The 15,690-nt window shown below is 43.9% G+C and overlaps 1 protein-coding gene across 1 annotated transcript; it reads right to left on the bottom strand.

Annotated features, from left to right (window-relative positions):
• Positions 1-679: 679 nt before the first annotated feature.
• On the bottom strand, positions 680-1,544 carry LOC127238091 (high mobility group protein B1-like). The gene is given in 2 exon segments (XM_051206550.1): positions 680-1,208; positions 1,210-1,544. Coding segments are annotated over 2 exon segments (648 nt in total). The 5' UTR covers positions 1,447-1,544; the 3' UTR covers positions 680-797.
• Between the last annotated feature and the right edge of the window lie 14,146 nt (positions 1,545-15,690).

Genomic DNA, 15,690 nt, shown 5'->3' with positions numbered 1-15,690 from the left:
GGAAAGCCCACTACAAACTGAGCTACATTCCCAGATGCAGTTGTTTTGTTTTTGTTTTTAAACAGGGTCTAAGTATCCCAGTCTGGCTTTGAACTCACAATGTAGCTGAGAAAGGCTTTGAACTTCTGATTCTCCTGCATCTACTTCACAAGTGCTAGGTTTATACCTATGTGCTAGGCTTACTTTAGTATTGATTTAAGTCTCTTTCAAAGGTACCAGCATCAGTCTGACTTTCTTTTTTTTTTTTTTTTTTTTTTTTTTTTTTTTTACTAATAAAAAAAATTGTATTTACTTAGAAGCATTCAGAATGTCAACAAAACAGCTGCAATTTTTTTGCAATTACAGAGTGGTATTCAGTTAACAGAACAATTATCTTCGTATAAGCTGCATCAGAGACAACTGAAGATGGAAAAAAAAAACCCAAAACAAAAAAAGAAAAAAAAAAAAAAAAAAAGAAAACCAAAAAAAAACTACCGTCCCCATATATAACTAATTTGTGCTGTGCACCAAGAACCTGCTTTAAATTTCCATGCCAATTTACAACCCCCAGACTGTACCAGGCAAGGTTAGTGGCTATTGAAAATACCACCAGGACAGGGCTATCTAAAGACACATTCGGTAGTGTGTTAACTATACAAAAAAAGACACTGTACAGTTTAAAAACAAATCTTACACAGCCTTACATTTCAATTTTTTTTTCTTTAAAAGGAGTGAGTTGTGTACAGGGGGGTTAAATGCTTTATAGACAAAAAAAAAAACAAAAACAAAAACAAAAACAAAACTGCGCTAGAACCAACTTATTCATCATCATCATCTTCTTCTTCATCTTCGTCTTCCTCTTCTTCCTCCTCTTCCTCATCCTCTTCATCCTCCTCATCATCTTCCTCTTCCTTCTTTTTCTTGCTCTTTTCTGCCTTGACCACCCCCTTTTTCACTGCATCGGGTTTCCCTTTAGCTCTGTACGCAGCAATATCCTTTTCATACTTCTCCTTCAGCTTGGCAGCCTTCTTTTCATAGGGCTGCTTGTCATCTGCAGCAGTGTTGTTCCACATCTCTCCCAGTTTCTTTGCAACATCACCAATGGATAAGCCTGGGTGTTCTCCTTTGATTTTTGGGCGATACTCAGAACAGAACAAGAAGAAGGCCGAAGGAGGCCTCTTGGGTGCATTGGGGTCCTTGAACTTTTTTTTGGTCTCCCCTTTGGGGGGGGATGTAGGTTTTCATTTCTCTTTCATAACGAGCCTTGTCCGCCTTTGCCATGTCTTCAAATTTCCCCTTTTCTTTAGCAGACATGGTCTTCCACCTTTCTGAGCATTTCTTGGAGAACTCTGAGAAGTTGACAGAAGCATCCGGATGCTTCTTCTTGTGTTCCTCCCGGCAAGTTTGCACAAAGAATGCATATGAGGACATTTTGCCTCTCGGCTTTTTAGGATCTCCTTTGCCCATGTTCAGTTGATTTTCGTCCGCGAGGCACAGAGTCGCCCAGTGCCCGTCCGGCTCGCGCTTGCCCCGGCGCTGTCTCTATGGAGCTCAATGTACTGCCCAGTCTGACTTTCTGACTCCTGCCTTACATCATGGATTCTTGGTTTACACTGAAGTCCCAGTGCTAATGTTTGCTTCCTCGTTCTACATTCAGGATGGCAGGTAGCATTTTAGTTGCTCATCAGATTTTTTTTTATGCTAAAAAAATTAAATTTTTATTTATTTGTTTGCTCGTGTGTGTGTGTGTGTGTGTGTGTGTGTGTATGTGTCTGTGTGTCTGCATTCCCACATATGCACCCAATTGCATACCCTTATGAGTATATGCCACAGCATGCATGTGGCAATCAGAGTACGATTCATGATGTGGGTCCTGGGGATGGAATTCAGGTGGTCAGGCTTGTTGACAAGTGAGTTTACCCATAAGACTTCTCAAAAAAAAAAAAAAAAAAAAAAAAAAAAAAGACTTCTCACCAGCCTCCTATGACCTTATGATTCTTTTTCTTTTCTTTGTTTTGTTTGTTTGTTTGTTTGTTTGTTTGTTTTTGAGACACAGTTTCTCTGTGTAGCCATGGGCTTGTCCTGAAATTCACTCTGTTGACCAGGCTGCCCTTGAGACTCTGCCTCCTGAGTGCTGGGATTAAAGGCGTGTGCCACCCCTTTCAGCCCTTATGAGATTCTTTAAGAGACAAGCTAAGGCTCCTGAAGCCAGAAGTTTGTTTTTCTTTACTGAGCAGGGATTTTGCCCTAAATCTGGTATTTGTGTCTGGGTAAATTAAGCTCAACTGAAGAAAACACCTTAACATCGGCTCTCGACCCCCAGAATACCCTGTCCTGACCAAGTCATGGGCTCATCAGACTCCATGCTGTGGCTCCTTGATTTATCAACCTTAACTAAATAAAGGCTCATTATTCACCTATCACCTATAGGCCCAGGCCAGGCTGCTAGAGACACAGGTATGAATGTAACAGTTCTCCTGAGGGACATAAACTGGCTGGTAAAGACAGAGTTACAGTTAAAAACATTTTTTTTTTTTTTTTTTTTTTTTTTTTTTTAAAACTGGGCAGTTGTGTCACACACCTTAAATCCCAGGACTTCAGAGGCAGAGGCAGGGAACTCTGTGAGTTCCAGGCCAAACTGGTCTACAGAGTGAGTGCCTGACAGACAGAGGAACCCTGTCTTCAAAACAAAACAAACAACAAAAAAACCATTTTTTTTTTTTTTTGAAGATTTAATTTTAGCAAAGCACAATGTCTCACACCTTTAATCCCAGCACTCCAGAGGGAGAGGCAGCCTGGTCTACATAGTGAGTTCTAGGCCTGCCAAGGCTACATAGTAATACACTGTCTGTCTCAAAAATAATTAAATTTTTTTATGTATGAGTGTTTTTCTTGCGTGCTCTGTGTGTGTGTGTGTGTGTGTGTGTGTGTGTGTGTGTGTGTGTGTCTGATCCTGATCCTCTCAAAGGTAGAAGACTGCACCTCTTGAGACTGGTTATAGATGGTTGTGAGCCACCATATGGGTGCTGGGAACCAAACCTGGGTCCTCTGCAAGAGCAGCCAGTGCATTTAACCATTGAGCCATCTCCCTGAGCCCTCATAGACAGTCTTCTGTAAGCCTCAACACAATATAGAGTAGAGGATGACCTGGATTCCTGACCCTCCTGCTTCCCCCTTGAGGTTACAGGTATGTGTTAGTAGACATAGTTGATACGGTCCATGCTGGGCATCAAACCCAGGGACTCCTGCTCAGTAGGCAGGCACTTGACCAGCTGAGCTACATCCTTGACCCTGACACACAGTTTTAATAGCAAGAAGGAAAAGGAATCCAGAGAAGGACTATCATGAGAGATAAGGCAGTCTTCCTGATCCAGTGGGTACTTGAAAGAATACAAATGTCTGGAGGCTCAGGAATATTTTCCTCCTCTCAACTGTTTTGGGAAAGAGGTCTGAAAGAGGGTCTTGTGTAACCTAGGTTGATTTTGAACTTGCTATGTAGCTGGGGATGACCTTGAACTCTTGATTCTTCTTCCTCTACCCTAAATGCTCATATTTTAGTAGATGCCATCATGACAATTATTTTGTTCTATTTTTTTCAAGACAGGGTTTCTCTGTATAGCCCTGGTTGTCCTGAAACTCGCTCTGTAGATCAGGCTGGCCTGGAACTCACAGAGATCCACCTGTCCCTACCTCCCAAGGGCTGGGATTAAAGATGTGGGCTACCACCACCTGGCTTATTTAGCTTTTGAAGAGTTTTAAGTGTTATTATTACTGTGTGTGCCCTGGAAGATGTGGGGGGTCAGAGGACAACTTTGTAGAACTCTCCTTGCACCTTCCATGGGTTCCACAGATGGAACTCCAGTCGTCAGACTTGCAGAGCAACTGTTTTATACCCTCTGTGCCATTCCAACGGAATGGTTTCTGTTGTTTTCTCACTCAAGGTCTGTGCTGGTTAATTTATTGCCGATTGACACAAATTAGAGTCACTTGGGAAGAGGAAAACTCAGTTGAGAAACTGCCTCCATCAGACTGGCCTGTAGTCTGTGGGATATTTTCTTGATTAATGATTGATGTGGGAGATAAGCAAGCTAAGGAGAACAATTCAGTCAGCAGCACTCCTCCATGGTTTCTGCCTGTTGGCTCCTGCCCTGGCTCCGGCTTGGCTCCTTTTGAAGATGAACTACAACCCATAAGATGAAATAAACCCTTTTCTTTCCAAGTTAGTTTTGGTCAATGTGGTTTCCTTTTGTTGTTATTATTACTTTACTTTTTATTTTTTAAAGTGTGTGTGTGTGTGTGTGTGTGTGTGTGAACTTTAGTGCAATTGCCCATGGAGGTCAGAGGAGTAGGACTTTGCTAGAGCTGGGGTTATCACTGCAGTTGTGAGCTAGTCTATATGAGTAGGTGCTGGGAATTGAACTTGGGTTCTTTGCAGCAGCAGTCTGCTGGGCAATTTTTTCATCCACTTGGTCAATGTTTTGTCATAGCAACAGGAAGGTAACTAGGACAGGGTCTCATGTAGCCCTGCCTAATTTTGAACTTGCTATGTAGTTGAGGCTGGGTTTGAACTTCTGATTCTTTTATGTCTACTTCTAAAGCACTGGGACAGTAGTTCTCAACCTGTGAGTCTAGACCCCTTTATCAAATTTCAATTTCCATTACTATACACAACAGTAGCAAAATTACAGTTATGAAGTAGCAATGAAATAACTTCATGGAACTGTATTAAAGGTCTCAGCATTAGGAAGGTGAGAACCACTTTGACTGGGATTATAGGCATGTGTTGCTATGTTCAGTAGCGTACCTAGTTTAGTCATCCAATCTCAGTCTTAATGAGAACAAGAAGTAACAAAGGAAGAAAACATTCTAGCTCTTCTCACCCAAATATTCCCCATCTCCCAGCAGCCAGTGGTACCTAAAAAGAGAGGAGGAAAAGAGAGGAGGCCACAGTCTCTCAGGAGGAGGACATCTTTCCAAACAGAGTCCACCTGAACTTTGTGAAGTATCATGTGGTTTCTGCTCTTGGAGAAGACCAACTGTAAGAGAGCCAGGTAGACAGCAGGGCCGCAGCCACATGCACATACCTGCATGCATCCCCTTGTCTTCAAGACTTTGTTGACACTGCTTCCCTAATTCTGCTCTGTGTCTTCCCTGGAAGCCTTATTTAAACAACACTTCTAGGAAGGCATAGCACAAACTGATTTTACCAAGGTGTGGTGGTGTACACCTAAAATCTAGCACTCAGGAGGCAGAGGCAGGAGGATTGCCACAAGTTTGAGATCAGTTTGGTCTACATAGAGAGTTCTAGGCCAGCCAGGGCTACACAGCCAGACCCTGTCTCAAACAAATAAACCAACAAACCCAAAGTACACAATAAAAGCAGATTTGTGAGATGGCTCAGCAGGTAAGGCTGCATGTCACCAAGTCTGACAGCCTGAGTTCTGTTCCTAGGACCCATATGGTGAGAGCAGAGAATTGATTGGCTCCCTAAAGTTGTCGGGATTAAAGCATGCACCTGCATATCTCGTTGTGACCATCATATTCTTTGTTGGTGCCTCACAGATCTGTCAACAGGACCCTGTAAAGCGGTGGCTGCCTGGAAGTAGTGTTTGAATAGAGAATAGAGCTCACCCTTGGAGGCTCTGGGCCAAGTGTAGTTTGAATCCTGGCAATGTCTCTAACAAGATGTATAATCTTCTGAAAATGAGTTAATCTTGTCAGATCTCAGTCCCTTGAGTTTCAGAATTCTGTACACACACACACAAAGTAAGCCAACAAAGTGTTTTTAAAACTGCAATGATGTAGACGGGTGTTGGTGGTGCACGCCTTTAGTCCCAGCACTTGGGAGGCAGAGGCAGGTAGATCTCTGTGAGTTTGAAGCCAGCCTGGTCTACAGAGCTAGTTCCAGGACAGGCTCCAAAGCAATACAGAGAAACCCTGTCTTGGAAAAAAAATGAAATGATGCATATCAAATACTCATAAGAGGACCTAAGTGGCCGGGGATGTAGTTCAGTGGTACAGTGCATGCTTGATATGTATGAGATCCTGGATTTAATGGTTGGGATTGCCAGAACAATAGAGTTTAACAGAAAAAAAATTGCATTTAGGAGCAACACACCTCAAGCTAGCTCTTGATACTCATAACTTATCATCATCCCTGGAGACTGGCCGGGGCAGCCTTGTCTCAGAGGCTAATCTTCATTGAACTGTGCTATCTCTGGCCCTAATTACTTCCCTTTTCTCCACACTTTGAGTGTCAGGGTTCCCTAGAGAACAGAACCAGTAGAACAGATGTATATTTCGAAGAGAGCATATTAGATTGTTTTGTGTGATACTGGCTCCTCAGTCCAATGACTGAAGACACAGTAGTGGCTCAGTCTACACTGCTGGATGCTTCAGCCATCCCAGTGTGGCACTAACTCTGGGAGTCTTCAGTCTGCGTTGCAAGGTTTGAGGTAGCTGTATGCTGGTGCCTGGAAAGGATGGCGGCAATGGCAACAAGAGCAATGGAGACCAAAGGATCAACACTTTTCCTAGGACCTCCTTATCTACTCCAGGGGAGGGCTTCCGCCTCAGTCTGTCCTTCATGGAAATTCCCCTGCAGAACTGCCCCAGGAGTATTTCTTTTCTCCCCCTGCCCTTTTGTCCATACATCTCTACTTGCAATTTTTCCATTGCAAAGAGTCATTGGTCTGGTTCGAGACCTCTGGTTCTGCTATACACACTCCATTCTGTGTCCTCACTAGGACTCCTCTTGGATAGCCTGTTGTTGCCCTGTGTTGTGGAGATCCTGCAGGTATGGATCTTCATGTGCTCCCACAGATCATAGCTGGGGTGGCTGTTGGGGTGGATCAATTCATAACCCTGGTACTGGGCCTTGGTAGTTGCAGGGTTGGCCAGCCCTCCAGCTCCCCCACCCCCACCCCAGAACCAAGACTGTGGTGGTGAGCTCTCTAGCATTGCCCCAGCTAGCATTGCAGCAATGAGCAAGGGGCTTTCACACCCTCAGGGGCAGCTCTCCTGTACCTGGGCCATCAGGGCCAGCTTTACTATGTTGCCCAAGCAAGGTGCAGGGGCCACTCTCCTGAGTGCTGCAGCTGGTGGCGGGAGGGGCAGCTCCCCTTCTTATGACCTCAGGACCAGCTCTCCCACACTGGGGTTGAGCGGTGGTTATATCTTTCCCACCCATGCCACCATATGGCAGACGAGGGGCGGGGCCAGATCTGTGATGCTCACATTCTCAGGCTGGCCCAGGTAAACAAGGTCAGCTGTGCTGTGTTGCCCAGATCGGGTGCAAGGCTGGTTTTCCTAAGTGTTGCAGGAGGTAAAGGGGAGGGTCCGTTTCCTTGCCATCTGTGGGTGGTAGAGGGAGAGGGGAGAGCATCTTTTCCTCCGTCCCACCACCACACCACAGATGAAGGAGGCAATATCAGCTATGCCCCCTCTCATGTCCTCTTGTGGGCTGAGGCTAGAGACTTTGGGCTGCCTTCTGTTGAGTTCTGCCTGCCCCAGCCATTTGGCATGGGGCAGAGGTGTTACTCCAAGAGTATTTCTTAGTGGAGTCAGATCCAATTAATTTGTATGTATGTATGTATGTATGCGTACATGTATATATTGTTTGCTTTTCGAGACAGGATTTCTCTGTGTAGCTTTGGAGCCTGTCCTGGAACTCAGTAGACCAGGCTGGCCTAGAACTCACAGAGATCTGCTGGCCTCTGCCTCCCTAGTGCTGGGACTAAAGGAGTGCGCCACCAACGCCCGGCTTGGCCATTAATATTAACCACAATTTCTTCTCTGTCTCTCGCTCTCTTGGTCTCTCTCTTGCTCACCCCCCTCTTCCTTGTCCCCCCTCATGTGCTTAGCCTCTCATTTATGAGACGGTAGAGATGGAAATCGCGTTAGGCACAGGCTCTAATACCTGGGCCACATCTCTGAACCAACACACTTTTTCTCTGCCCACCTCCCCATGTTGGGGATCAAACTCAGGCCTTACAAGTAAGAGACAGGCACTCCACCTAGGAGTCATTCTACTTGGTGGTAGAGTGACCTTGAACTTACACTGCAGTCAGGGCTGGCTTCAAACTCACAATTCTTCATTGTCATGTTAGAATTGCAGATGTGCACCACTAAGCAAGCTTAACCATTTTTCTTGATGGTTCATTAGATTTATCCTTTGTCTTTAGCCTTGATGCCTCAGGAGGGCCCCAGCCCAGAAACAATGCTCCACTCCATTTTGGGCTGACCTGATTCTTGATGCCACTCTAGCTTTCCAGTTTTGTAAAAAATTTTATTTCTTGTAGCCCAGGCTGGCCTCATATTTGTTATATAGCTGATGTTGGTTATAAAATCCTATTCTCATCTCCCAAATCTCAACTTGCTGGCATTACAAGTGTGTCCACCACACCTGGCTTAGTTTTCTGATATACAGTATCAATAGACTAGGACATAGTGTATTAATGCTTGAGGAAAAATTTCCAGACTTGGTTAGGAAGTGAATATGTAAATAACCTTGTTGACAAAAACAAAACAAAACAACAACAACAAAACCAATCAAACAAACAGAACACAGCTCTCAACTCAAATAGAATGAAAGAGACTTCATTCTGAGCCAAATATGAGTGACCTTGGCCACATACATGGATTTATGTCGCCTCAAGGACATGTTCCATTGTGGAAACAGTTCAATGGACTTTTATAGTCACAAGAAATCAAAGCACTTAGCAAATCCTTGTGTGAGTTGGGGTTACAGCAGGACAGGGAAAGCCCAGCTGTGGGCCTGGGATGCCATCCCAGGATGTTCTTAGCTTGTGGGTCGGTAGAAGTGAGTGCTCTGCTATGAATGCATTCCAATTACTGATAGTAAGAGGAGTGTTAGGTCACACACAGGTGGGCAATACAAAGCTACTAAAGGGACTAAAGAGAGCATGACATATTTTCCCTGTGGATCTGCAATGTCCCAGTTCTCCACAGTCATGGAAGTTTGGTGTTGGCTGTTGCTCTTTGACTCTTTACTCTCTGGCTTTTTGGGGGGACCTGCCACCCAGCTCCCAAATAAATCACACACAGAGTCTTATTATTACTTATAAATGCCCGGCCTTATCCCATCTATCTTTTGCCTTGGGGCTTTCACCTTTCTCTAATTCTGTATACTCTTTTTCTTTCTCTGTGGTTGCTGTGTAGCGGGTGGCTAGCCTCTGATGTCCTCCTCCTCCCAGATTTCTTCTGTTTATTCTCTCTGCCTGCCAGCCCCACGTATCCTTTCTCCTGCCTCTCTATTCGCTATTCAGTTCTTTACTAGACTATCAGGTGTTTTAAACAGGCACAGTAAACACAGCTTCACAGAGTTAAGCAAATGCTTCATAAAAGGATGCAACACATCTCGGCACCATTAAACAAATGTTCCATAGTATAAACAAATGTAACAGAGTTTAAATAATATTCTACAATAGAAGTTCTCATGTCAGTCAGTGTGCAGAATCCTCAGCACAGGTCCGACTTTTCCAGTGAACTTAGTTCACAACCTTCTCATTGTTTTGCTGTTCATAAAATGAGAGGTGGTGGTCTGGGATGACTTGTCAATAATTCTAAATTCACAAAGACCTGGGATTTATTCTCAACTTTGAATCTTCAGACCTTGGGCAAAATACCTAACTGATTTGTTCCTGTTTCTTCATTTTACAAGTTGTGAGGAATAATTGTACTGTATCTAGGGCTCACATGAGGCTCACTTAGTAAAGTGACTGTCTGATATGTAGGGGTTCAGATCTCCAGCACTGAATACACTAAGTAAATGGTGGTCCTTGGATGTAATCCTATAATCCCAGCATTCAGGAGGAAGAGTCAGATCCATACTGAGATTAAAAGGTTTTATTACCTGAAATTTATAAACACAAGTGAAAAGACCTCAGTACTACTGACAGAGAATCAGGTATTAAGCTGGGTGTTGGTGGCGCACACCTTTAATTCCAGCATTTGGAGGGCAGAGGCAGGTGGATCTCTGAGTTTGAGGTCAGCATGGTCTATAGAGTAAGTTCCAGGATGGTCAGGGCTACACAGAGAAACCCTGTCTCGAAAAACCAAAACCAAACCAAACCAAACCAAACAAACAAAAACAAAGATCATCACCCAAGCTTGAAGGAAGCCTTTGTCCTGGCATTGTCACTTGGTATATGCAGTTCTTTTTGTCTAATCTCTAGAATTAGGTTATCCAGGGTGTTCAGTGGATAGGGCAAAGACATGAACTCAGATTGTATAGACCAGATTATTATGGGTTAAATGAGATCTGTCAGAGGGAAACAAGGAAGGAGCTCAGCAAACTCAAGTCTTTTTTATACAAAATTTTCTCATCAGTTTGTTTGACAGTGCTTCTTAGGAGCCACCTCAGATTCCTACCCAAATACCCCAAGTGTTCCTGAGTACTTTATTAGTTTTCTCTTGAAATTCAAGTAGGCTTCTTCTCCCTGCACCTTTTTTTCTTTCGTGAAACAGGGTTTCTCTGTGTAACGGCCCACCATCTGAGAACTTGCTCTGTAGACCAGGCTGTCTCAAACTCAGAGAGATCCACCTGCCTCTGCCTCCCGAGTGCTGGGATTAAAGGTGTGCACCACCACTGCCCAGCTTAGCCAGCTTTTCTTAAATTATTTTGTCTACCTTTTCCCCCTGGGCTTTTACCTTTCCCTATTCTATATACCTTTCTTTCCTTCTTACTCCGTGGCTGGCTGGGTCGCTGGCTGTCCCCTGGTGTTCTCCTCTCCTCCTTTTCTTGCTCCTCCCTCTTCTCTCTTAAGTCTAGATTTCTCCTCTGACCTATTCTCTCTGCCTGGCAGACCTGCCTATCCCTCTCTTGCCTAGCTATTGGCTGTTCAGCTCTTTATTAGATCAATCAGGTGTTTTATGCAGATGAAGTAACACAGCTTCACAGAGTTAAACAAATGCAACACATCTTTGCATCATTAAACAAAAATTTCCATAGCATAAATGAATGTAACACATCTTAAACTAATATTCCATAACATAGCCCAGATTGGCCTCCAATTTACAGCAATCCTCCTGCCTTTATTTCCTAAGTGCTGGGATTATAGGCATTATCACCATGCCCAGTTTATGAAGTACCTGGGGACTAAATACAGGGTTAATGCACACTAGCCTGCTCTCTATCAACTGAGCCACATTCCTATCTCTGATGTCACACATATCTTTAAGCAATGAAAGGTTTCTTCCCCAGCTGCTTTCTTCATGAGGTATTTAGCTAGTTGGTTTTTGTTTGTTTGCTGGTTTTGTACTGATTCTAAAACCTATCTTGTTTCAGAAGCACTGATATGTGAAGGATCTTTCTACTTATGTTTGAAGATGTATGATTTCTGAAGTGCTACTGGGAACTCAGTAAGAAAATGATTAACTGAGGGGAGGGAGCAACATTTCATTTGGGTCTGGGAAGTTAAGTGGGAGTTTCCCAGGCAGATGAAGGGCTGAAACTCTTCCAGACCAAGGGAAACATCTATTATGGTGTTTATTCCAAGATACTCTGTTAATATTGCTTCACTCCCATCAACCATGACCAATGCGACTTTCTAAAGTGTCCACAATTTTTGCCATTTAATTTTAATTAAATGGTCTGTTATTTAATAAACTATTCAAATTTATGTTCACTGACAAGATTGTATTTCTAGTATTACATTTTGGAGGACATAGAGAGATATAAACAAACAAGGCCCACACAAATCCAGTAATTTCACGCCCTGGAGAACCCACTGATAATATATTGCTCGAATGCTGCAGCTGCTGCTTCCTTCTTCCTGCTCCTTCTCCTTAAGACAGGGTTACATCATGCAGCTTTGGCTTGTTGAAAACTATATGTATACCAGGCTGACCTGGACGTCATAGATATCTGCCTGCCTCTGCCTCCCAGGTGCTAGAATGAAAAACAAGCACTACCATCCCAGATCACCTTACCCTCCAGACAGGATCTTGAACTCATTATTCTCTTGTCTTAGCCTCCTGAGTTCAGGGATATACAGATAGATGTACATCACTACTCCTGACTTTGTCTTCTCTTCTTTCTTGTTCTCTTCCTCGTCCTTCTCTTTCTCCTTTGTTAGAACATAATCTAAAAATGGATTTGTGTGAGGTTTCTGAGTGCTTGTGAGAAAGCTCTGAGAAAACAAGAGAATTCTTGAGATCTCAGACCATTCATTACAACTGGCTGTGGTTATTTGTTTACATGCCTCTAAGAAAAAAATGTGTTTTTGTTAGGTTGGTGTACCCTTGTGACTGTACATTTTACTCAGGTGACTCCTCTTGTTCCTCAATGTAAAAATTGTCTGATGCTCAGAATAAATTTGGCTATTGCATGAGACCTTAGTTTGCCTCATCTATTGGCTCCATTCTCCCAAATCCCACTGCCTCTATCTACAGTGGTAAACAAGTGGCGCCCAAACAGGGACATCAATGCCTACACACTAATGTTAATAGACTTCATGTACAATACTCCATCCCTCTTAGATAAGCACTCAGAAATCTCACACAACTCCATTCTTCAACCAGACTGGGATTATAGGTATGCATTACTGCCCTTGGATGCTTATATATTTTAAAACAAAAATGATATCATAATTTGTTTGTGAGTTCAGAATTTATCTTCATTTAAACATAATTTCAGAAACTCCAGTGTCTCTTGTTTACCCACCCTCCTTCTAAAGAAATACAGATGCTCTTCTGCTTATGGTGGGATGTCTCAAACAACCCACATAATGAAAACATGGTAAGCTGACAAGTGTACTAACATATCCAGTTTAGTGGCTGTCACAGTTTCACCTTACTCCCAGGCCACTTACATTATTCCACCTCTGGGCATCTACTGACTATCTCTAGCCCAACAAATAAATTACAGTTAAAATGTGAAGTATGGTTTCTATTGAATATGCATCTTTTGTGTCATCACAAAATTAAAAAGAATGTCTTTGTTTATTTACTTGGTTGTTGGAACAAGTACTTACTATGTGGCCCAGGCAGTCCTCAAGTTTGCTATCCTCCTGTCTTAACCCTCCAAATGCTATGATTAATATATATGTACCACCATGTTAGGTAGCAAAAACTTCTGTCTTACTTAGGATTTCTATTGCTGTGAAGACACACCATGACCACTGCAAGTTTTATAAAGGAAAACATTTAATCGGAGTGGCTTATGTTTCAGAGGTTTAATTCATTATTGTCATGGAGGGACATGGCAGCAGGCAGGCAGACATGGGGCTGGAGAAGGAGCTGCGAGTTCTACATCTTAATCCATAGGCAACTGGAAGTTAACTGTGACACTGGGCATAGCTTGAGTATAGGAGACCTCAAAGCCTATCTCCATAGTGACACACTTCCTCCAATAAGGCTATACCTCTTAATTGTGACACTCCCTTTGTGGACCATTTTCTTTCAAACTACCATAGAGCCATTATAAGACCTGGGGCCATTATTTATAATCCCCAGTTTAGCATTCTCTATTCTTAATTGGCATCTAGTCCAAGGGCAGCCCCCCTGTAGGTGTGCAGAGATGTACCAATGAGGTGAAAAGATGAACTGAAACACTTACATGCCATTCAGGGGACGATGAAATTGGCAGCTGAGATGAACTTCAAGGGAGCTGTTGTTGCATAGGAGATACGACTATTAATCAAGGCCATGTCAAGTGAGGAAGAAACAAAAACTGTGAGGTAATAGAAAGGATAGAATGGGGGTTCTCTTGTCTCTGTAGAGGGTAGGGTGCCCTAGAATGGGTTTGATCCCCAAGACAGGGACAGGTACCTTGGAAAGCTGTGTGGTTCTGAAGGCATCATGAGAACTCTCATTGGCTCCTGAAAATCCTAGGGAGAGGGTGTAAATCTCCACTCAAGATGGATGAGATGCAGCAGGTCTCCAAGGTAATCAGCCTGTATCGTTGGAGCAATGTAGGTTAGTGCATGCTCATGCACAGGGCCACACTGCATGGGTGGAGGTGAGATGGTAGCTTTCAAAGAGTCTGAGTCCTTGGTCTCCATCTACTATGTAGGGCCTGGGCATCAAAATCAGGTTCTGAGGCTGGGCAACCACCGCCTTTACTCTCCATATTAAAGAGCCATTAACACAAACTTTGGGTCTGTCTTTCTCTTTGCAAAATCCCCAGACTGTCTTGGAAAACACAATGGAGGCCAGGCCAGGCTGGAGTGGCCAGAAAGAGATTCAACCCAGAGCTCTGTGATCTTGGACCAGGACTGCCCTAACTTTCATAGTTGACACGGCAGGACTAGTCAGTACATTCAAGATGGTCCACACTAACCTAAAGTGTACACCACTGGATCTGGACTGCCTTCCTTTGAACCGAACGAAACATACACACAAAAACCTTCATCCTAATACAGGAAGACACCTGTGTCCTTGTCCCATGTGACCTATTTATTAACCTACAGGTGGTTCTCTGTTTTCCATTAAATAATTGAAGGAATTAAAAAGAAAATCAAACATAGTTTTATAGATTATTTTAAATTCTGTAAGGTACAGAATTAGAAAAAAAAAAAGAACTGTGTTTTGTGTTTTGGAAAGAACAAAAAACCATGCCAGTTATTGTGACAGTCTGGTTGGCAGAAGTGAGAACAGAGATGATGATAATCTAAACAATGTAATTACAGGCGGGGACAAAAACTAGGCACTTCAGAAATAGACGTGAGGCAAGAACCTGGGGTGCGAGTGACTAAATACTTACAGAGAATGAATGGGGCAGGAACAGGATCAATGCTTGACTCGGGAAGTTTTAATGTCTGTGGGAGACAATGCTAAAAGTGCACATTAGCTTGAAATTACCAAGGGGCTTCCAGATACTCTTTATTGTAAGTAGAGACCACCTGAGGTTTATGGTGAGTGTAAGATTACTGGGGATGAGGCTTTTACTTTAATTATAATTATTACCTGGAGGCAGTGTCTTACTCCGTAACACATGCTGGCCTCGAACCCATGGTGATCCTTCTGCCTCAGCTTTCCAAGTGTGGGATGATTACAGGCTTGCACCATGTTGGGCAAGTTACCGAGAAAAACCAAAAAGGGCTGAGGAGAGAATTCGGTTGAATACCGACTCTTTGAAAGCAGATCACAAGAGCAAATAGAGGCGTCCTTGACAGGGTCAAAGATAACCCATAAGAGCTTGCAAAGCGGAGCATGCAGTGTAAATTGTCTGATAAACAGCTCTCCTGCTTCACCTTTATCCCCCAAATTTAAGAGACTGAGCTATCTGCTGGGGAGAATGGAGGCCAGATAGGCACGAGACTATGGTTGACATTCTTTCCTGTCAGTTTGGGTCCTACTTGTGTTCAACAAGAGCAGCCCGTGGCACCTGAAAGGGCTCCTTCAATGAGCCGCTGTGCAGAGGGAGTTAACTCAACTGTCAGGGGAAGGCAGGCTCGCGGCGGAAAAGTCTGGATTTCAAGCTGCGGACACTGGCGGCCTTTCAGTCTGAGCTGCGGCGGATAGAACGACCGCAGAGGAGCGTCGGGACAACGGACCAGGCTGGCCTAGGGACTTGCCTACCGCGCCCCGCCTCCACTCTTCCGTAAGTGAAGGGCGAAGCGGGCAGGGGCGGGTCCTGCAAAAGTGACCACGCCCTTCGTCTCGCTCATGGGAGCGCGGCTGGGCGGGGCCTCTAGGGCGGGGCCTGAGGGGCGGGGTCTGCAGGGTGGGGCCGAAGGCGCGGGGCGG

The sequence above is a fragment of the Phodopus roborovskii genome, unplaced genomic scaffold (genome assembly GCF_943737965.1).
Source record: "Phodopus roborovskii unplaced genomic scaffold, PHOROB, whole genome shotgun sequence".
NCBI classification, from domain to species: Eukaryota; Metazoa; Chordata; class Mammalia; order Rodentia; family Cricetidae; genus Phodopus; species Phodopus roborovskii.
Note: the sequence above shows the minus strand (reverse complement) of the source record. Positions and strands in the feature narration are given on the sequence as shown.